Below are 22,478 nucleotides of genomic sequence, written 5' to 3'. Positions count from 1 at the left end.
GGAAAGAAAGGAGGGGTCGACTTTCCACTTGCAGGGATCGACTTTCCACTTGCAGTATCCATCCATATACGTCTCTGAATAATACATAAATTTCGCTTTCATTTTCAGTCTTAGATTGAAAAACAATATCGCCTTAAAATATACAAAAAGTTATAGATTGCAAACGGAAAATAATTTTCTTTCTTCCTGAGTGAGGTTTCTTCTCTAAGGAGGAGAAGAATGATTGAATGTACAAGCTACCATTATTGAGGAGAAACTCTAATTTTTTGACATATTATATAAAGATTCCGTAGCCATTGTGGCCCACCGTGAACGATCAAGATTCTCTGCTTTCAACCACCCCTTATAGATTACAAGTCCGGATAAAAATTACTGGAATGATTTGAATCCTTTGTGAACTTGAAGAATCTCTGGATATATCATTCGACGACCAGGACTAAATCTCAAAGCAAGCACGGCTTGAACCACTGCTGTCTAAAGACTTTCCTGAATGATGAGAAACTTCCATTTTGAACTTGAACCACTGCTGTCTAAAGACGTCCTAATTGATGGCGAGAAACTTGGAGGGAGAGCTTGATAGCGTGGCTCTGTGATGATTGGCAGACATCGATACACTCCTCCCAATCCGCATCGCATGTTAATAAGATCCACTCGGCTTCATCATCCAAGTACTTGAGATCAAATCCACTCATATCATCTATATAGAATCGCCTGGCAATCTCTAGCAGCAAGTCTGTGTACTTCCAATTGTTTTGCAACCGAAATCGGACTTTCTCATCACCATATGTGACTTTTACTTTCCGAGCAGACCATTCTTGAGATACATGACCACTATCTTTCAGTGAGGGTACAAGGTTCTCAGCATTAAGAGCTTGATGGCTCTGGGATTTTGGCAGGAGCTTTGGTCCTTGGCCTGGGGCCTGGATCTCTGCTGCACTGCCGATTCTATTTAGCACACCCTGACGATTTTCTCCAATTATTGCATCTTTGAAATGAGCAACGTTCTGCGTGGTAGGATGTTGATGTGTCCCACTCGAACAACTATGACTTGAGGTCGAAGCCTGACTGGATGAAGAGGAGGGTGATTTCGGTGCAACAGCTTGAGGGCTGAAAAGCTCACCCTCAGTCTGCATGCTTGATGGCTGCGTATACTCACAGAGTTTTCTAGCTGAAAGTGGGCTAGTTCCCGATAATTTTGGAGAGGTTAGCTCTGGGAAGTTTGTGTAGAAGGAATTTATTTGAAAAGCACCAGATGCGCCATGGACTGAGTCGATTACAAGTTGGAGTTTCTGTAAGGAGTGACCAACCTTCTTAATTTTTCGAGAAGGCCATCGTTTAATCCCGTTTTGTCTGCAGATTCTTTTCAAAGTCGTCGAACAAACTGAAAGTAAATAATGGTTAAACAAGTTAAAATGAAGAGCCAGATAGTGGAAATTATTAACACATTCTATCTTGAAGGGAAAAACAGATTCACACAAATCAAAACAATTTTTGCATACAGATCAATGCATCAGCCAACAAAATTGATACTAGCGATCATCTTTCTGGGAAAATTTACATTGGAGCAGTTGTATACGAATACACAACTTATACAATGTATAGATCTCTTACCCAACATAAGTGCAGAGCAGTCTTTCTGTGGCTTCTATTTTTTTATTTCCCACTTTTGGGTTCAATTTTTATATTCGTCAAGGCAAATGTACTTTTTTTTTTTTAAAGATTTTTCATCCCCCTAGGCCGGCTGAGGGTGGTGGGGGTTTAAAAGTCACCAACATTAAAACATCGAATAAACCATCACTTCAATTTCAGTGAAGCTTTACCTCCAATACTCTTTGCTGCATCTTTTAGACTGCCAGCAAAATATTGCCTAAGAACTTCCAAGGTGATAGTCTTCTCGACCCTGGAACGTCTTCTCTCTCCTGCTTTACTCGTGCCTACACTTGGGAAGATACCCTCATCATATGCAGAACACTCTTCACCAAACTCAATATTTCTTTCCAGCTTAGAATCTTGTTGATGTGGCCAAAGCTCTGCGGACTTCTCATGTAACATCTCCTCCCTACTAGGTTTGTCATTAACTGGCAAATTAGTATCCTCCTCTAGCTCCTTGTCTGTTACAATCCGTAAACTTTGGCAAACCTGTTGTACAATAATGGACAGTGAACTAAGCATCTTCTTCTGCTCCACAGAATCTGTGCAATTCACGGGTAAGAAGAACTCCAGGACAAAGTCAACTGTACCAGTGTGGATGCTGCGCAGGTGTATTGCAACAGCAGCACACAATCCAAACACCCTTGCATGGTGAGACAGAGGGTACTCGGTGTTGCCAAAGGATGTTATATCAGCTGAGAAGCATGGTTGATTCGTCCTAAATGCTCCCCCAACAATGCCTTGACCCTTTAACAAATGATGCTCAGAGCAAGCCTCATGAAAACCCTGCATATTGGGATCGGCGACAATGCAAGCTTGATCCACAGTGGAGACACAATTGACATAGTTATCATCAGAGTGTCGGCACCCCTCTTTACCTTGTTGAATGCATGGAACCCAGGTTTGAGCCAAGGGCAATCTATGTGTCTCACAAGCAGATCTCAAAACCTCTTTAATCTCAGGTAATGCAGCTAGGTAGGCCGTGTTGCATGCCTGCTAAAAGAAACCCCAACAATAGCATGAATAAGAAGATTGGATTGTTTTGATGAACAAATTTTATATTGCCCCAGTTATCCACTTACCTTTACATTATCAGTGCTCAAAGCATCAGAACTTCTAAGGTCAACAGCCTGCAAATTAACGAGTTTGCTCCAATTAGAAAAAAGGAATTAATGCAAATTCTGCATTGAATTTCCACAGCAGGCATGTAAACCAGCTAGCTATACAAGAGAAGCTACAATCTATCCGTGTTTCCAGACTGATACCTATACTCGATTTAGAGAATGTCTGAAAATGAAATTAAAGAAGAAAGTTTTTTAATATGTTTAGAGAGGAAAAAGGTGGCCAAGGAAAGTTGAACTATAATGAATCATATACAATACAAATCAAAACAATTGGTAGTAGTGCAGCTTTTTGCTGAAGATGACCATCTAATCAAAGACCTGGAGTAACTGAAGATCACTACTTAAGCTGTATCTTCTTCTTTCGCCGTCTTCTTCAGATTTTCTTCCTTAAAGAATCAATCATCATAACTGCAAATGTAAGGTCTTCTGCATAAAGTCAGTATTTTTCCAAGGTCTTTCAATCTACTTTCATTAGACGGGGGATCAGACATAATAAACATCAGCTATTCATCGACGCACTTGAACCTTTTTTCTTTCTTATATATATATATATACACACACTTTGCTTTTTACTTGAGCAGAAAAACTAAGCTTTCAGCATAAAACACAGTGTGAAAATAAGATTGACATAACTTTGAATGCCATCCCTAACATTTAGTTACAAAGAAAAGACGAACATACACAAGAAGACAAAATTCTGAAAAGAGAACAAAGAAAACAGACCTCAAGTGCCTTGCGAACACTTTCAACCTCAGGGAAATACTTGATCTGCTGGGTAGTCATCACAACCTCAATAACACCGAAGCAAGTCCTACTACCCTGTTCAAAGATTGGAAGAGCAAGGGTTCCACAAATATTATAATGTTGAGCATGACCAACTCTTGGGTACTCGTCACTTCTAAAGAATCGGACATCAGGAGTCCACTCAGGAACCTTGTCCAAGAAAACCCTACCAGGCAACCCCACCAACTCCCTAGAGTCCTCCTCAGCAGAGAATTGAAACTTCCTAGAGATGTCTCGGTATCTTGCAAGCCTTGGACAGCTGGAATCAAGCGAAAAAGGTTGATTACTAGTTGTTAGAACACGCCGATTCCCTCTATTGATAGGCACCCATATCTGTATAAGAACACCTTTATCTCTTTTGAATTCACTGAGGTACCCAATGGCCTTAATTAATCTCTGTGTTACAGAAGTAGTACAACCAGGATTTCCGCTGGGTGCAATCCACCACCTCTTGCCTAGTTCAGAACCTTCAATTACATAATTTTCTGGTTCACTAGAACACCCGGCAACATTAATCTTGTCTTGTCTAAGAGATGCGGCACTGACTAAACTTCTTTCCAGTAATTCATCAGCTAATGGTCTCTTTATCTCCTCTTCATTGTCCATTTGAAATGGATTCGATCTCAAGTTGTCATTAGCCTCCAAATCAGGCCATTCAAATGAATGGTCTAGTGGGGCACCAGACGTAGAGGGATTCTGATGAAGGAATTCGGATCCATTCATCGCTTCCAACAAGCATCCATCGAAAAGGAGATCATCCATGATATCCAGATCCATTGTTAAATCAGGCAGAGCACCTAGCATGGTACCGGGTGATAAAACACCATCTTCCATTATGATTGATCCTTCTTCAAAACCCCACCTATTTGTAGACCCTATTCCTCTGAATTTTAGAAGTTTGTGGTTCCAAAACTGATATTAAGCGAGCAACAATATAGAATGAAAGGAGTTATGGGATAACTTCCGGTCTTTATTCTTCCTGGTTCAAGCACTACGCTGTTCAAATTGGTGAAACATCGTCAGCAAGAAACTCGGAGACAGAGGATAAATAACCAACAAATGTTCTCCGAGAGAAAAGGCAAAGAAACTTGACTAATCAAAAGTTAAAACATAACAAGAAAGTACTGCAAAATTTTAATAAAGAGTGGGTATCTCTTTACCACTTGCATGTCAAGAATAAGGCCAGCTTGCAGAAATCAGTCAAATCCTATTTGTGAAACCACCATATCTTGGAATTTGATTTACTTTCATGATGAAAATTTAAAAAAGGAAGAAAAGAAAAGAACACAAAATGAAAACCCACTTTTCATAGATCTTATAAAGATGGTCAGTCAATATCTTCTGCAACAAAAATTCAAGATTCAAGTTTTCAGCAAAAGACTAAAAAAGAAAAAAAGAGAGAAGAAAAAAAAAGAGAACCAAATTCATTTCCCCCGATGGACTATGAACAAAATCACATTTTATGATGGAACTAAACTAGTTTTATGACCCAAAAGTGCCAAAACACCGAAACAAATAAAAACCAGTAAAATATAACAAGAAAATTGAAAAGGAAAAAAAAAAAAAAAAAGATTCTAGGAGAAACTAGGGGGGATTTTATTTATTTATTTTTTACTTTCATTTTTCCGTAAGTACCCCAAGAAAAACCCTCCGAGAGGCAGAATCATGAGCGCATCAAGTAGACAAAAAGCTTTGCTTTCAAGAGCTTTGTCCCCTGTACCTCCTTGTCTTTGTAATATCCCCCTCCGGCCACCAAACTCCAAGTGGCCTAACTCTGGTATTACCTCCACAACCTTTTTATCTCCGAAGTCAGCAGTTGTAGATTTTCTTTTTCTCTCCAAAGTCAGTAGTTGTAGATACAGTCTGATTCACAGTCTTTTATGATTCCAGGCCATTGATAAAGAAGAAGAAGATTCTCCTTCCAAGAGGACGACCCCACACAGGCACATACATACGCACTGGCTGGCTCTTTTTGGCTTGGGAACTCCAAAGTAAAGTCAGCTAACATGAAAGCATTTTAGGGAGAGAGAGAGAGAGAGAGAGATTGCATTTGCATCTCTGCTGACGCTAGGCATGATGTTGGTTGGATCAATTTTGGCGTTGTCGTGTTGATGGTATTATAACTTTCTTTGTTAATTATTATTAGGGATGGATTCGGTGAGAATAACAACTTAACAACGGCTGGATGCTCGGCTGGGATTCACCTGCCTTCAAAGAGCCGAGGAGAAAAATATATACCATTTCTAAAGATTCAAAAATGGACTACAAGTCTATTAAAAACACAGATTAAAATTATTTTTTTTGTAAATGACATATCCAATCTGTCCAGCTCAAACTCAAATACAGCCAAAACCCAGTCACAATGCAGCAGAAAGGGTCTCGAGATTAAGGAAGGACGTTACTCTAAAGAAACGTTTTTTTTTTTTTTTTATCATCTTTTCCAACACCTGTAAACTTATGTATCATCGCCTCAATTTTCATAAAGAAACTGAAGGGGAACCAATTAAGACAGGACAAACACGTCAGAGCGTAACAAACAGATCAGTTCATAAACCTTTGACTTCCTTCGATCGTAACCTACTTGTTTGAAAACATGGCATTATTTATGCTCTGTGTGCTCCATCTCTCGTGTGGCTGATTTGGACGTCGGAAAATCCCAGTTACAATAACCAATGAAGATTGAAGATCAATGGACAACGCTTATAAAAATTTATAGTCTTTGTGCTTCACTTTTCTTTTGATGATCCTTCAGCTTTGAGATTGAGAGCTTCCCATAACTCCGATTCAGATAGATTCACAGCCAAAAGGATTGAGTCCAGGATTCCGTGAGATAGATAGATACCAGGAAATCATCCGGCTTTAGTTGAACTGTCGATTGTCCAATCGTCCGGAAACACCGTTGAACTTTTCAAAACAATCCTACGTACTTCCCAGTACTCCTCGAGGATGGATCGAAGTTTGGTATAAAGTTTAAGGAATCACAAATTCTACCCAAAATTGGATGGATCTGACGTACATGTTTTGATGAAACCTCTAAAGATCGAAACAGTTTGATCAATACCAGATTTTTTATTTTTATTTATAATCTTAAGACAATTAGACGTGGAGCCAAATGACAAGTTCATTTTCAATTCAACAACCAAAATCGACCAAATTCCACATGGGTTCCTTAATTTAGTGGTAATCCATACCAAATATATATAGGATCAACAATCCAGGGACCAAACTATTGCAAGTGTTACAACCATATCAACATCAATTTAAAAATAAAATTAAAAAAAAAAAAACAAGTGGAAGTCGTTGTAGAGATGCTTGAGATTCTAGTACTTCGCTTGTGGGACTGTACTTTTTTTTTTTTTTTTTTTGTATTTTTTGTTTTCCCTAAGCAAGCGATATTATATATAAAATTAAGCAGGTACAAGATACAAGATATTATAGGGATGAGAGTACCCAACAATCATCCCAAAACAAACAAAAGCAACACCAAGAAAAATAAAAAAGCGAGTTTCAGAGCCAAAAGTATGGCTCTCACCAATCCCACTAAGGGGATGCTACTTGAAGCAGTTTTAAAATAGTCTAATGAATAGACTATTAAACTACGACCTAAAGCCATAGTTGAGAAATGTGTACTGCTTTTTGTTGATCCGGTCCGGCTGAAGGGGATTCTTACGACCACTTTATCTTGATTTTTGGTTAAGAAAAATAGGAACATAGACATAGGGATGTAGCAATTAGAAGATGTGTCGATACATTGGCAAAAGACCGCCATCGGCTGTTGTGGCGGGTGAGGAACATGGGCAGCCCTAGAAGAAGAAAATGTAGTCGAATTTGAAAGATCTGAGGCCGCTGTCCCCAATAGAAGGGCGTGTGGTGGTGATCTTCTAAGTCTGGCAAGCAGTAGATCGAAACACCAAAGTGCTACGGGAAAAATTTTAGGGGAAAAAAACCATATAAAACAGCTAAAGGTGACTGGACAGGCGAAGGGAGGGAGGAGCTGAAGCTCCAACCCCCCCGGGCAGAGCGGCTATGGCTGGCTGGGCTCTGGGCAGAGAGAAAATACCGTTGGGGAGAAATAAGAAAAATATTCCTCAAGGTAAACTATTTCATTCTAGTGAGACTCGTACTTCTATCTGTGTAGAAGTGGCTAATATTAAAAAGAAAATAAAAACTATTTTCTTTAATGAATAATACGTACTTAATCCTACCTATATAGGCAGTTCCATAGCTATTTGATTAATGTGTGACATCAACCACTAGACATTAAAAAAAAAAAAAAAAGATGGAATAAGTTGTTCGAAAAGGGATCCGTTGTACAATGATATTGCTAGACCATTTAATAAAGAACCCCCCCTCCCTCCCACGCAATTGAAATAGAATGCAATTTCTTTAACTTCCACGATTTTGCTCAAATATGAACGAGCGACTGTATAATTAGGGGTGTAAAAAAATTTGTAAAAGGGGTCCGGTCTGGTTGTGTCGGTTTTGGACCGGTTCGATCTGGAACTAATTTTTATAAATGAAAAACCAGCTGGAATCGGTCCGATTTTGGTTCCGGTTAATTTTGGATCGGACCAAACCGAACCGGACCGATACTATTTATATATTAATATTATATATAATATGTTTTATATTATATATAATTTTTAATCACATAAAAAATAATCACATATATACTAATACTAATATTCTAATATAGACTATAGTTATACTCATACTAATATAGTTATACTAAATCAACAAAACTAATACTAATATATAGCTATACTAATAGTCTAATATTAATACTATTATATTGTCTAATATATTATATAGCTATAACTAATACTAATATATATATATATACTAATACTAATCGTCTAATATAGGATTATAGCAGATTTTTTTTACACTAAATTTCTTATTTTAGTTTTTGTTTTATAGCAGTTTTTTATATAGCAGAATTTTGTTTATATAACAGATTTTTTTTATAAAGCAGATTTTTTATATTATAATTTTTTTACATAGCAGATTTTTTTTTATAAAGCAGATTTTTTATAGCAGAATTTTTTTAAATAACAGTTTTTTTTTGTAAAGCAGATTTTTGTAAATGGTAATAGATATTTAATAAAACATAATTTTTTAAACCAGTTTTTTTTTTTTAAACAGAATTTTTATGAAAAATTTGTATTTTATTAAAATCGAAAAACCGGACCAAACTGGACCGGAAACCAGTAAAACCAGAATATCGGTTTAGGAGGAAAATCGATGCGTAATCGATTTTAAAAATACAAAACCGGTACCTACCGGTTCAGTCATAGATTTTGTCCAAAACCAGACCGAATCGGACTGGTTACACCCCTATAAATAATTATAAATGTGTTGTAAAATAGTTGTAAGCACATCATCATCCTTAATATTCGTGAATTAAGGATGACAATCGAGTAAATTAAATAAGGAAAATAATAACTAACTTCTTATTAATAACTTGTATACAATTATGTAATAAAATAATATTATTTTAAATTTTACTTTGAATTTTTTTATTGATTTGATGTGTTTAAATATAATAAAAAAATATTATTATATTTAAAGTTGTTTATAAGTTGTGAATGAGTTGTTAGCCTATGATCATTACCCATCAAATAATTCATGAATTTGCAAATAGAATTCCGGCATTTATTTAGATTGAAACATCGAGTTTAAGAAACACATGAATGTGCAAATTGTAACATAAGATTTATTGTATACGTATATCATGGTATTAGCTGTACTGATTTTATCCTTCCAAATGATCGGCATATATCCTCTTAAATTTAGCCTTTCTTACTCTACTTTCTTCCAATGCAAGCCTGCCTGCATCGGTACCCCTCACAGGCCGTTGGCTTCACATTAAGCCGAGTGGCTAGCTTTTGACCCAGAGACTTGTCAGCCTGTAGACAATTAATTCCAGAAGCAACATCAAAATACCACAAATTCATTCTGAAATCATGGCCTAAAATCATGATAACCGGTATCAATTTGAGAGGGAGTCACCTGAGACCAGTATGAGATCGAGATGCTGCGGATCTTATGGGGGACACGTGGGTCAGATAAAGCGTCTACGCATCGACAGATAAATCACTCTTGCCTGGAAAAGGATCACGAGAGAAATGCGAAAGAAACCATATTAAACTAAAAGATACATCCATAATATCTATCTCTTTATATTTGTAGTTAATTAGAACAATGGATGAAATCAGGTACTGGCCTGTCTTGTGCCCAGGATCTGTATCTCTCTCCTGGTTGTTTAAAGTTGTTCTCCTTCTCAATGATGCACTGCAGTAACCAACAAATACAGGGTGAATAGCTATACAAATATTTCCATGTTTATTTATCACACGGCCCACTTAACTTATGCCTGAAATCTTGGAAATGAAAAAAATTAATGTTATTGCTCAATTAGAGAGAAAAGTAGAGAGAAACGTGGAGAGAAAAAGAAGGAAAGGGCAATTATTTTTTCAATGTTTGTAACTATGGTATCAAGAAGGTTAAAAACTAGCTACACTGCTACAATTAGATGATCTAATCGAGGAAACAGCTTTGCTGAAAGAAGGAAGAAGATGAGTACATACATGCAACTTTGATCATTATGGTTGAACTCTGTCAACAGCCCACATGTCAAAAGTTACATTTTGAGGAAAGACTGATACAGTTGATGAAAACTGACCTTTTCACTCCTTCCAGTGCAGACAGCAGCAGAACGGGCCGGGAACCTCTCAGCATGGCGAACTGGATCATATCTCGATGGAAAATAATTGACCTACAAATTAGCATCATAGCGCCTGAGAAGCGGCCTTCTACGTAAATTGGAGAGCATAAAATCGCAATACCACCTTAGTGGGTATATATATAGTACTAGGGTTCCATATGTTGAAAAGCCACCCAAGTGGCATGACTTGTACATGCACCGTAAGGTGCATTGTCTTGTTAGGCACCGTTCGGTGCCTTGTTTCTAATGTTAGGCACCTCCCACCCCGTATTTTCAGCAGCTGATTGCTGCACCAAAACTGATCAAGAATTGCTGAAGAGAACTTCTCCTATAAATAGGAGAGTTCTGATCTGCAGAAGTAGCAGTGGAGAGGAGAGAAAAGAAAGAGAAAGAGGGACGTGAGAGAATTGAGAATTTGTAGATTTTCATAAATCTTGTACAAATTCTATAAAAGAGACTCCAGTGGACATAAGCAATTTGCTGAACCACTTTAAAATTGTTTTATGTGATTTCGGACAGGTTAGAGGCATAACAATTGGTATCAGAGCTCTGGTTCGAACTGTCCAAAAATTCAAGTTGCTCAAAATCAATTTTTGACAACTCCAGGGTGTTCCTCGCGTCGAGACGAATCCGTTGCTGCAAACGGCATCGAAAACGGAGGTCGGACGAGCCCACACGCGCCCCTAGAAGGTCAGCCCGTGTATCTGCTGTCATCCACGCGCCCCCACGCGCATCGGAGGAAGAAGACGACTGAGCCACATGTGCCCACGCGCCCCGAAGGTTGAAGACGCGTGACGGACACGCGCCTCACGCGCCCCCACGCGCCCTACAGAGGTTCGGCGCGTGTACTACACGCGCCTCACTCTCCCCCACGCACAGAAGGATTGTAGCGCGTGTATTACACGCGCCTACTCGCTGCCCACGCGCACTGTTCAGCGCGTGTAACCCACGCGCCAGAGAGATCAGAACCGTCCATTTTTCAGATCCAATTTCGGCTTGATCTAAGCCATTCGGAGTCCGATTTCAACAATCAAATAGTGCTTTCCTACTATTTGGATCGTTCCGGACTCATCCGTACGGTTAGAATTTTGAGTCTAAATTTTTAAATTCAAATGGAAGGATCTGGAAGAGACAGAAGCTCTGAACATGCCAGTAGCTCGGGACGTCGGTCCACTGTGTCAAATGCCAAGTTTGAAGTTGAAAAGTTCGATGGAACAAGTAACTTCGGCATGTGGCAGTGTGAAGTCATGGACGTGTTGATCCAACAAGAGTTGGATATTGCGTTAGGAGGAAAGCCAGATGATATGACTGATCAGGGTTGGAAGAAGCTTAATACTCAAGCTTGTAGTACAATCCGATTATGCCTTACCAAAGAACAAAAGTATTTTGTCATGAGAGAAACAAATGCTAAGGTACTTTGGCAGAAATTGGAGGATAAGTTCATGAAGAAGAGCATTGAGAGCCGTTTGCACTTGAAGAAGAAGCTCTTCAGATTCCAATTTCGTGAAGGTATTTCTATGTCTGAACATCTGAATAGTTACAACCAAATTCTTGCTGATTTGTTAAACTTAGATGTTGAAATTGAAGATGAAGATAAAGCTTTACTTTTGTTAAATTCCTTACCCGATACATATGAGCATTTAATTACTACTCTACTGTATGGGAAGGAAAGTATTAGTTTTGATGATGTATCTAGTTCTTTAATTAGCAATGAGTACCAGAAAAAGGATAAGCAGGTACATCAAGATACATCAAGTGAAGCTTTAACAGTAAGAGGGAGACCAAAGTCAAGGTATCCCGGAAGGAGAAAAGGTTTTCATTCGAAAACCCGGGCCACATCACGTGGTTCATCAGTCGGCAGAAAACTCGCCAAAGACGAGTGTTCCTTTTGTCACAACAAAGGACACTGGAAGAAGGATTGTCCCAACCGGAAGGGACAACAGCAGAATCAACCCACCACAGCCAATGTCATGGATAGAGATGATGATTCGGATTTTTCCTTGATAAGCTCATCATCCATTTGTCATTCCGATAAATGGATTATGGATTCCGGATGTACCTATCATATGTGTCCCAATCGGGACTGGTTTACTGACTTCACAAAGATCAAGGGTGGAGCAGTACTTATGGGCAATGACAGTGCCTGTAAGACACAGGGAATAGGTAGCATTCGGTTGAAGCTGCACGATGGCAGCATCAAGACTCTAACAGAAGTTCGGTATGTTCCGGACTTGCGGAAGAATCTCATCTCACTGGGATCTTTGGATTCGAAGGGATTCAGAATCGTCATTGAAGACGGAACTCTCAAAGTACTAATGGGAGTTCAGGTGGCAATGAAGGGCTTGAGGTGAGGAAACTTGTACTTCTTGCAAGGAAGTACTGTTGCTGGAAGAGCTTCCACAGGCTGTGAGAAGCTAGATGAGACTGATGATGACACCACCAGTCTTTGGCATATGCGTATGGGACACGCAGGTGAAAAAGCTTTGCAAACACTGGTGAGGCAAGGCTTACTCAAAGGTGCCAAGACTGGTAAACTGTCTTTCTGTGAGCACTGTGTATTGGGGAAGCAGGGGCGGATCAAGTTTGGAACCGCAGTACACAATACACAGGGAATTCTTGACTATGTGCACTCCGATGTTTGGGGACCTACCCAAAATGCATCTTTGGGAGGTAAACATTGGTTTGTAACTTTTGTTGATGATTATTCTCGTCGTGTGTGGGTGTATACGATGAAGAATAAAGATGAAGTGCTGAAGATCTTCCTTGATTGGAAGAAAATGGTTGAGACTCAGACCGGCAGGAAGATTAAACGGCTCAGATCTGATAATGGAGGTGAGTACACTTCAGACCCCTTCATGGAAGTATGCCGGAGAGAGGGAATTGTCAGACACTTCACGGTACGAGTTACACCGCAGCAGAACGGTGTGGCAGAACAAATGAATCGTACTTTATTAGAGAAAGTGCGATGTATGTTACTGAATGCTGGACTCAGTAAGAAATTTTGGGCTGAAGCTGTGACATATGCCTGCCACCTCATCAACCGACTACCCACAACTGCCAATGATGGGAAGACACCCATTGAAATGTGGAGAGGTAAACATGCTACTGATTATGACTTTTTACACATTTTCGGATGTCCTGCTTACTATCATGCTAAAGAAAGTAAGCTTGATCCTAGAGCCAAGAAAGCAAAATTCTTGGGCTTTAGTACCGGTGTAAAAGGGTATAGACTCTGGTGCATAGAGTCCAAAAAGGTAATCATCAGTAGAGATGTTACATTCAACAAATCTGAGATGCTTAAGTCACATAAGCATAAAGATTCCAGTGAAAGCAGCAGTGATGGCGAAACATCAGATGATTCGCAGAATGTGGAGTTTATTACTTCAAAGAAGCATGGACAAGATGAGACTGATAATCCAGTCACAGTACCTCCATGTCAACCCGAATCAATAGCAATCAACAGACCAAGACGAGAGAAACGTGTACCAACACGTTATGCAGACTATGTGACATATGCATTACCAGCTGAAGGGGGTGAGATCCCAACCACTTACAGAGAAGCCGTACAGTCCAGTGAACAAGTTGAATGGACAAAGGCGATGAATGAAGAGATGCATTCTCTTCACCAGAACCAGACTTGGGAGCTTGTGCCGCTTCCAAAAGGAAAGAAGGTAATTGGCTGTAAGTGGATCTTCAATCAGAAAGATGATCAAGCTGCTAAAAATGGAGTACGATACAAAGCTAGGTTGGTAGCCAAGGGCTACGCTCAGACAGAGGGAATTGACTACAGTGAAGTATTCTCTCCTGTTGTGAAGCATTCTTCCATTCGGATATTGCTAGCTTTGGTTGCACAATATGATCTTGAGTTAGCACAGCTTGATGTGAAGACAGCTTTCTTACATGGTGATCTGGAAGAGGAGATTTATTTGTCTCAACCAGAAGGATTCAAAGAAGCTGGCAAAGAAAATTGGGTATGCAGTCTGAAAAAGTCTCTTTATGGCTTGAAGCAGTCACCTCGGCAATGGTATAAGCGGTTTGACCGCTTTATGATGGATTTGAAATACATTCGTTGCCAATACGATTATTGTGTATATTTCAGAAAACTTGCAGATGGATCTTTCATTTATCTACTTTTATATGTAGATGATATGTTAATTGCATGTAAAAGTAAGGGGGAGATAGATCGTTTAAAAACTCAGTTAAGTAATGAGTTTGAAATGAAAGATCTGGGAGAAGCACGAAGAATACTGGGGATGGAGATCAGCAGAGATAGGGTGAAAGGTACAGTTCACCTTACTCAGAAGCAGTATCTGAAGAGAATACTGCAACGATTCAACATCGACTCGAAGACGAAGCCGGTGAGTACTCCTATGGCCTCATATTTCAAGCTCAGTACATTGCAGTCTCCTAAAACTGATGAAGAGCGGGACTACATGAGGAATGTCCCATATGCAAGTATTGTTGGAAGCTTAATGTATGCCATGGTGTGTACACGACTTGATATCTCCCAGGTCGTTAGCTTAGTTAGTCGCTATATGCATAATCCTGGAAAGGTTCATTGGCATGCAGCTAAGTGGATTCTACGGTATATTGCTGGGACCGTAGATGTTGGTTTAAGGTTCGAGAAGAGTGAAGATAGTCTAGTAACTGGATATGTTAACTCAGACTACGCAGGTAATCTTGATAAACGCCGATCGACAACTGGTTATGTATTCACTATGGCTGGAGGACCAGTTAGTTGGCGATCAACTTTGCATTCGACAATTGCACTATCATCAACTGAGGCTGAATACATGGCTATAACAGAAGCCGTGAAAGAAGCCATTTGGTTACAGGGACTGGTAACAGATTTGGGCTTTGAGCAGCAAGAGGTTACCGTTTACTGTGACAGTCAAAGTGCAATCCATTTGGCCAAGAATCAAGTATACCACTCTCGAACAAAGCATATAGATGTCCGTTTCCACTTCGTACGTGAGATATTGGAAGAAGATGACATCAAACTTCAGAAGATTGGCACTGAAGATAATCCAGCAGATATGTTGACGAAGGTCGTCACAGGAATCAAGTTCCAACACTGTTTAGACTTGATCAGTATTGTACACTGCTAAGCACCCTCGGGTGCAATGGAGCATATTCGATAGCAGAAGTCTCTCATGTCAAAGAAAGAGGTGCATTCATTTAAAGAATGAATCAATTTGCAAACAGCTGGGTATGGCACACTTGGGTGGAGGGGGTGATTGTTGAAAAGCCACCCAAGTGGCATGACTTGTACATGCACCGTAAGGTGCATTGTCTTGTTAGGCACCGTTCGGTGCCTTGTTTCTAATGTTAGGCACCTCCCACCCCGTATTTTCAGCAGTTGATTGCTGCACCGAAACTGATCAAGAATTGCTGAAGAGAACTTCTCCTATAAATAGGTGAGTTCTGATCTGCAGAAGTAGCAGTGGAGAGGAGAGAAAAGAAAGAGAAAGAGGGACGTGAGAGAATTGAGAATTTGTAGATTTTCATAAATCTTGTACAAATTCTATAAAAGAGACTCTAGTGGACATAAGCAATTTGCTGAACCACTTTAAAATTGTTTTATGTGATTTTCAGACAGGTTAGAGGCACAACACCATACAGGGCAAGCTTAAGTACCTCCTCATCCCTGTGTATGAAGTTCATAGAACCCTCTTGGTTATTTTTGTGATGAGCACACACACTTGGGAGCATTAGCTGGGAGCTACAGATAGTTTAGTCCAAGACGGTGTCTCTGAGAATCAGAATAGGAAAAGATCCGAGTCTGGAGCAACTTGTCATTTGAGTAGTAGATACCGGGAACCACAATTGTAGGGCAAAATGCAAGTTCTTCATTCTCAGCAAAAAAGTTATATATCAATGTTCTTGTTTAAGACCAAGCAGCCAACTGGCCGCAGGGGCAACACATCCTCAGGCCAGGTTTTGGTTACATCAAGTGGATCAAAGTCAAACTTCTATTATCCTCATGATCAGGATCAATTGTCTGAATGTATAGTTTCCACTCAGGATAGTTTCCTGCTGCAATTGAGTCATAAAGGTCCTGTGTGGCATGACTATGATTATCTCCTCCAATTCTAATGGCCTCGTCCTCCAACAAACACTTCAACCCACAAGTGGGTTTCCAGTGAAATTTCACATGATGCGCTTTCCCAGCCTTGTTGATCAAGTGCACCTCCCATGATCACTATTAATATTTTAAATTTACTACATTAACGAGTAACGAGATAATTTATTATTTATCATGATATGATCATTTATGAGTTAATAATCTACGTTCTAGAAATTGGTATATAATTAGTGAAATTAATAAAATAAATGGAAATAATTAACACTGAGGCTAAGAATTGAAGAACATTATATGGTTGAAAAGCCTAAATGGATATAACTAGGTACCAACTTTTACTTGATGATTAAGAGAGGCCTAATTATTATATATATATATATATATTCAACAATAATAATAATAATAATAAAAAGAGAACATTTATTTTTGTCATAAATTTTGTTGAGTTTTGGGTGCATGCATGCAATGCACACTACAAGAAATCAGGTCATTTGCAACGCTTAAAATCATTGTAAAAAACATCTAAAATGCTGCATATACTCATTTCCAGCGATTTTAAATTCCTTACACGTTCGCCGCTATTGGAAATGACTACGTATTTAATTGGCCTCATAATAATTAAGCACGTAAAATATGACTTTTTTTCTCAAATCGGCGATACGTATAAATACATGAAATAAATTTGTAGGAAATAATTGATGAGGACATATGTACGTACGTACTCACGCATGGGATTCATTCATTCATGGGACGTTCCTTAATTATCCACATCGTTTTCGCAACCACTTACGGCTGGGGTGGGAGGTGTTTTATATATATATATATAATATTTATACTAGGTTGGAGCAATGTTTAAAGCAGTTTTGTTTAGTTGGGTGAGAAAATGTTTTTAATAAAAATAATATGATTTTTTATAAAAAAAAATTAAATCACCAAGTTGAATCATGTACATATCATGAATAAGTGTCATGCACTTACTTGAATTACATATTAATTTTTATTGAATTTCAAAACTAATCAATTCTAACATTAATTATGTGTATGAATTTATGGAGAAATCATAAAACCTTGGAATCCAATAAAACCAATAATATTTCATGAAGTTCTAAACAAAATTTGTCACATATATAAGCTAGTCTAGTCAATTTTAATAAATCAAATGACTTTTAATTTCAAAAATATTATTTATATTATTTGATTAAAAGTTGAATAGACTATATATTATTTCTCTTCTTTACTAGACTATTTCAAGCTAATATATTTTTAAGAGATCACAACTGTACACCACATTACAGACATAAAAAATATGATCAATTCTTTAATAAGATTTTTATTCAAATTAATTCTTTAATTAGTGGAAGTGTTTGCTTAATTATGAGATAAATTGTTGTTAGCTTCATGAATATTATTAATGAGTAGTATAGAGAGAGTGGATCAGCTTTCACTTTTATCCATTTTATTGCATACCTCTTTTCTGCATCATGCATTCCATACGCACGTTGATTAACTTTGAAAGAAAAAACTGAATATGATACACCTACAACCTACCTGCCTAGCAAGTGTCTTCATTTGAAAATTATAATTTTGAAAGAATAGTAACATATTTAATTAAAAAAAATAATGATTAGAAAGGCAAATTTGTCTGTCCACAAAGCATGCAGACCCAGCGTATGGGAGAACGTGGTCATGAGATTCTTAGAGATTTTTTTATTACTTTTTGTTACCCATTGGCCATCAAACAGAAAAGATTTTGATTGAAGAGACAATTTTCCTAAACTTTAACCATATGCATGCATCCATCTTTCTCTTCTCCTAATGCAACCAACAATCTTGATTTATTGCAATTAATAAAATAATTAAGGCCAATAATAGTTATCAAATCAAAGGGAAAAAAAAGTTAAAGAAAAAAAAGAATAATTAACAGAAAGACAAGAAAAGTTATTATAGTAGTTATATATGAACCACTGAAAGCATCCACGATCGATATATTGCTTCCAAAAGCCAAAAACCTGTTTGTGCAAATTAAGTTTGAATTGTACTGAAAGTTGGTTATATATATGTGTACGTATACATATATAGGATAGAATAGTATATGTGTATATATATATATTTCTCTCTCTCTCTCTCTCTCTCTCTCTCTCTCTCTCTCTCTCTATATATATATATATATATGGCTTCCGAGTTTTGCATATTTTTCTTTACTAGATAATATTAGATATAATCTTAAGATCATATTTTCTTTCTAACAAAAACATGCACTACAACATTTTCTGCTTATTTCTGCGAAAACTTATGGCGGCAATAAAGATAACTTTTGCTACAAATGACCATAAAGCCACAGAAAAGTATTGCCACAGGTTTGCAGATAATAAATTGCCAATTTAGCCACTACTTTTGGCAATATGAACTTTTGACGAAAATACCTATATATCTTGGCATACTGCGCCGTTGCCATAAGTCATTTATATTGTCATAAATAAGACAAATATAACCTCCCAACCTCGAGCATTTAACTCAATTCTCAAAAAGCAGGTTGGCCACTAATATGCTATGTCCTCAATTGATAACTTGGCTAAGACTACACATATATATTGTAGCAACTATATTTTATTGAGAACTTATGCTGACAAAATATAGATATATTGGCAACTTTGATTTGCCAATATAACTCAATTACTATGAGTTTCGAAAAGTTCAGACTGACAATTTTGCGTCTTTTGGCACAACTACAAATCTATGTAATAGGTTTGTATTGGCAATTAAGTTTTCTGGGAAAAACTTTATAGCAAGAACGTTGGCTCATCCAGTCTGCCTTTTTTTGGCTACCTATATTCTCCAGACTAACCACTTGTTGGCAATAAACCAAGTACCAATAATAACTATTATTGGCCATTATTTTCTTGGATTTTGCTCAATGTAGGCAAACCAATCACGCGCACACACACACACACACACACACACACACACACACACACACACACACACACACACACACACACACACACACACACACACACACACACACACACACACACACACACACACACACACACATATATATAAACCGAACAGGACTAGCTACGTGCATTATATTGGCCGAAATTGAAGCGTGCTGATGATGCATTGTTGCCATAAATAATTGTTTCCCATAAAACCCAACATGCTGTATAAAGTAATTGGACATTATTTAGGCGATGCCCCTTAATTAATTGCTTTTCAACCTAATTAATTGCTTTTCAACCTACGTACTTTAATTTCCTATATATACCTTACCATTTGTCAACAGGTACACAACTGCATGCCCCATATATGATTTGTAATTTAATGCTCAATAAGTATATAAAATATATAAATGCTTCCCATGCATGTTGCAACCGAAAATACCAAAGTTAGCATACTATTATTTCCAACATTTGTGCGCCTAGCGGTATAAAACCAAAACAGAGAACATGCATGGGAAGTTTTATACACCAACTGGCTGATTTTCCCCTGAGCCGCTGTACCTTTCCATATTATTAAAGTTAAATCAAACATACAGATCAGAATGTGATTCTAATGGCAAATGTATCAAACAATCGCCCAGTAAAGATCATCATCTATTACTTATATTAGTTAGTTCTCCATATTAGGGCTGTGCTCCGATTCCGACTTCCGATTCTGACTTTTGTCGGAATCGAAATCGAGCTCCGATTCCAATTCCGAAAGGAATCGGAGTTCGACTATGTTCGGAATTTGAAATTCCGATCAGAATTCTGACTTCCGAAGTCCTAACGGAAGTCAGAATTTCAATTCCAGTCGGAATTCTGAATTCCGATCGGTGCCGGAATTCTAAATTCCGACTTCTTTATTTTCATAGGTTTTTATCTTCTTTTAAATTTAATTATATACTAATTTATGTATTAGTTTAATGTGATTAATCAAAAGTTTATTTTATTAAAAATAATATTAATTTAAATTTTAAATATAAAGAAATCAGTATTTATACATAGATTAATATACAACTCTGCTTATAATTTATATGTAGTAAAATTTTTTATAAAAATATAGGTCTTGATCAATTTTTCACGCTTTTTTATAATTAAGTCAATCTTTTTATAAAAGACTTGAATTTGTACTTTTGAAATTAGTACATGGCATTTCTCTTTTACCATTTATGATTAATTTACTAATTAAGGAGACTTGCTTAACAATATATATAGTACTTATATATATGTGTGTGTGTGTGTGTGTGTGTGTGTGTGTGTGTGTGTGTGTGTGTGTGTGTGTGTGTGTGTAGGCAGCTCATGATCTAGCTAGCTCCCTACGCATTTTCGAGCGAAAATCACAAAGAAATTTCCTGCATGCTTGAGGCAGGTACTACTAGCTAGTACTATTTTTTTGGAAAATCTTATAATAATTATGGGCATGCATGCAATGATTTGATGATTGATTTTTTTTAGTGATCATGATCAGATAGATCAAGATGAGTGCATACAACATCACAATTAATACCGTTTACGATCGAACTCTAAATTTTATTCTCCACAAAAATACCAACCAAATATATTATATAATAATAATATAAATAAAGCTCTAAAAAAAAACTGATACTGCAGGGAGAATTAATCAAACTACGTACGCGAAAACTGCGAGTGTGGGGAGAAATGATATGGCATTGTGGATATTTATAACTGAGTTTTGTTAAATACAAATGAATTCGCACACCGATTTGCGTATTAATATTATTATCTTCATATTCAAAATTTAAATTGACATAATTTTAATTAAAAGTTTGACTTTCTAACCAATCACGTTAGATGGGTGCGCGTACTGGTATACATAATCGTTTACAACAATATATTTCCTTTATAGCTAGCTAGGAGCTAATTATACATAATTCAGAAGATCATAAACAATGAATAATAGAAATAACAGCCGAGTTCAAAGTTTGATTAAACAGTACATAAGAATAAACATTTTGATTCAACAAAAAAAAAAAAATCATTTGCAGCATCGTAGTTGGTCATTTAAAGTACCTGAAATTAAGATAAAAAAAATATTCAATCAATAAATGTAACCAAATATTGATCCAGAAAATTGAACACAATAAAAGTAAAATTTAATTACCATTAATACTAATAAAGATTAAGTTAATTCTGATATCAACTTATCAGAATTCCATACTCCATCAGTCATCGGCAACTATACTGGGGTTCACAATTATATCTGTGAAATGATAAAAAAATATAAATTAAATAAATTTATGAAATCATAAAAAAAATTAAAATAATCAATAATAAAAAAACAAGTAAAATAAGGTTACCATCTTCAAGCCTATAGCTCTCATCATCAATGCCAATGCTATCTAGTCCAAGGGGTGTATCACTGATCCAGTTCTGTGTGCAAACGAGGGCCTCCACGGTTGACGGTGACAAAGAACTCTGGAAAGCATCCAACACTCGACCTCCAGTGCTAAATGCCGACTTAGATGCAACTGTCGTAATAGGAATGGCTAGCACATCTCGGACAATACGGGAAAGGATTGGATACTTGATGGAATTAGCTTTCCACCAAATGCATATCTCAAATGCAGGAGTAGGTGCCTCGACCTCTTCCATAAAATACCGTTCAACCTCTGAAGTACACCCCATAATATTCTTGATGCAACGAGCTGATGATACTCATTCATGATGTCGTAATTCCTACGGCGTCGAGGCCATGCACCTACTGGGCTAAAGTCATCAGAGGGAGGTGTCGGAGTCACGTGTGAGGTACCCACTGAAGATGAAGGCTGTCCACTATTTTTGTAGTGGTTGTACAAGTCATCGAGATCAGTTTTAAGCGATGTAATAAACGATGCAGCCTTCATTGCCCCAAGGACGGAATTTGCCCAATATTCTATCACGGCCAACTTGATTCGGGGGTCAAGGATCACAACCACAAAGAGTAATCTATTTATCTTCTCAACTTGCCCCCAATATTTATTATATTTGGACAGCATCCTCTGAGCCATACCAGATAGAAGTCCTCTAGGGTCATCACAACCATCTTCCAAGTGGTGGTGTAGTGTGGAGATCTGACTGAACCACAAGTTTGCAGTCGTGTATGCGGATCTAGATATTTTCATTGTAAT

General features: G+C 37.5%; 1 protein-coding gene and 1 pseudogene across 5 annotated transcripts; both read right to left on the bottom strand.

Moving 5' to 3' along the window:
• Positions 1-79: 79 nt before the first annotated feature.
• On the bottom strand, positions 80-5,655 carry LOC122318404 (protein NLP5-like). Of its 5 annotated transcripts, none has more exons than XM_043135704.1 (5): positions 4,718-5,655; positions 3,498-4,553; positions 2,733-2,780; positions 1,821-2,646; positions 80-1,381 (listed from the first exon to the last, which is right to left on the bottom strand). In XM_043135704.1, exons 2-5 carry the CDS (start codon positions 4,389-4,391, stop codon positions 531-533), a joined length of 2,619 nt encoding a protein of 872 aa, XP_042991638.1. In that variant the 5' UTR covers positions 4,392-4,553; positions 4,718-5,655; the 3' UTR covers positions 80-530. The 5 variants fall into 5 exon arrangements, with proteins under 5 accessions (XP_042991638.1, XP_042991642.1, XP_042991641.1 ...); XM_043135708.1 differs by having other exon boundaries at positions 1,821-2,643; XM_043135707.1 differs by having other exon boundaries at positions 5,173-5,655.
• A 3,524-nt stretch (positions 5,656-9,179) lies between these two features.
• LOC122274372 lies at positions 9,180-22,214 on the bottom strand (annotated as a pseudogene).
• Positions 22,215-22,478: the final 264 nt, after the last annotated feature.

Source organism: Carya illinoinensis, chromosome 8, assembly GCF_018687715.1.
Source record: "Carya illinoinensis cultivar Pawnee chromosome 8, C.illinoinensisPawnee_v1, whole genome shotgun sequence".
Classification (NCBI taxonomy): domain Eukaryota; kingdom Viridiplantae; phylum Streptophyta; class Magnoliopsida; order Fagales; family Juglandaceae; genus Carya; species Carya illinoinensis.
The sequence above is the reverse complement of the archived record's forward strand: the minus strand, read 5'-3'. Positions and strand labels throughout refer to the sequence as shown.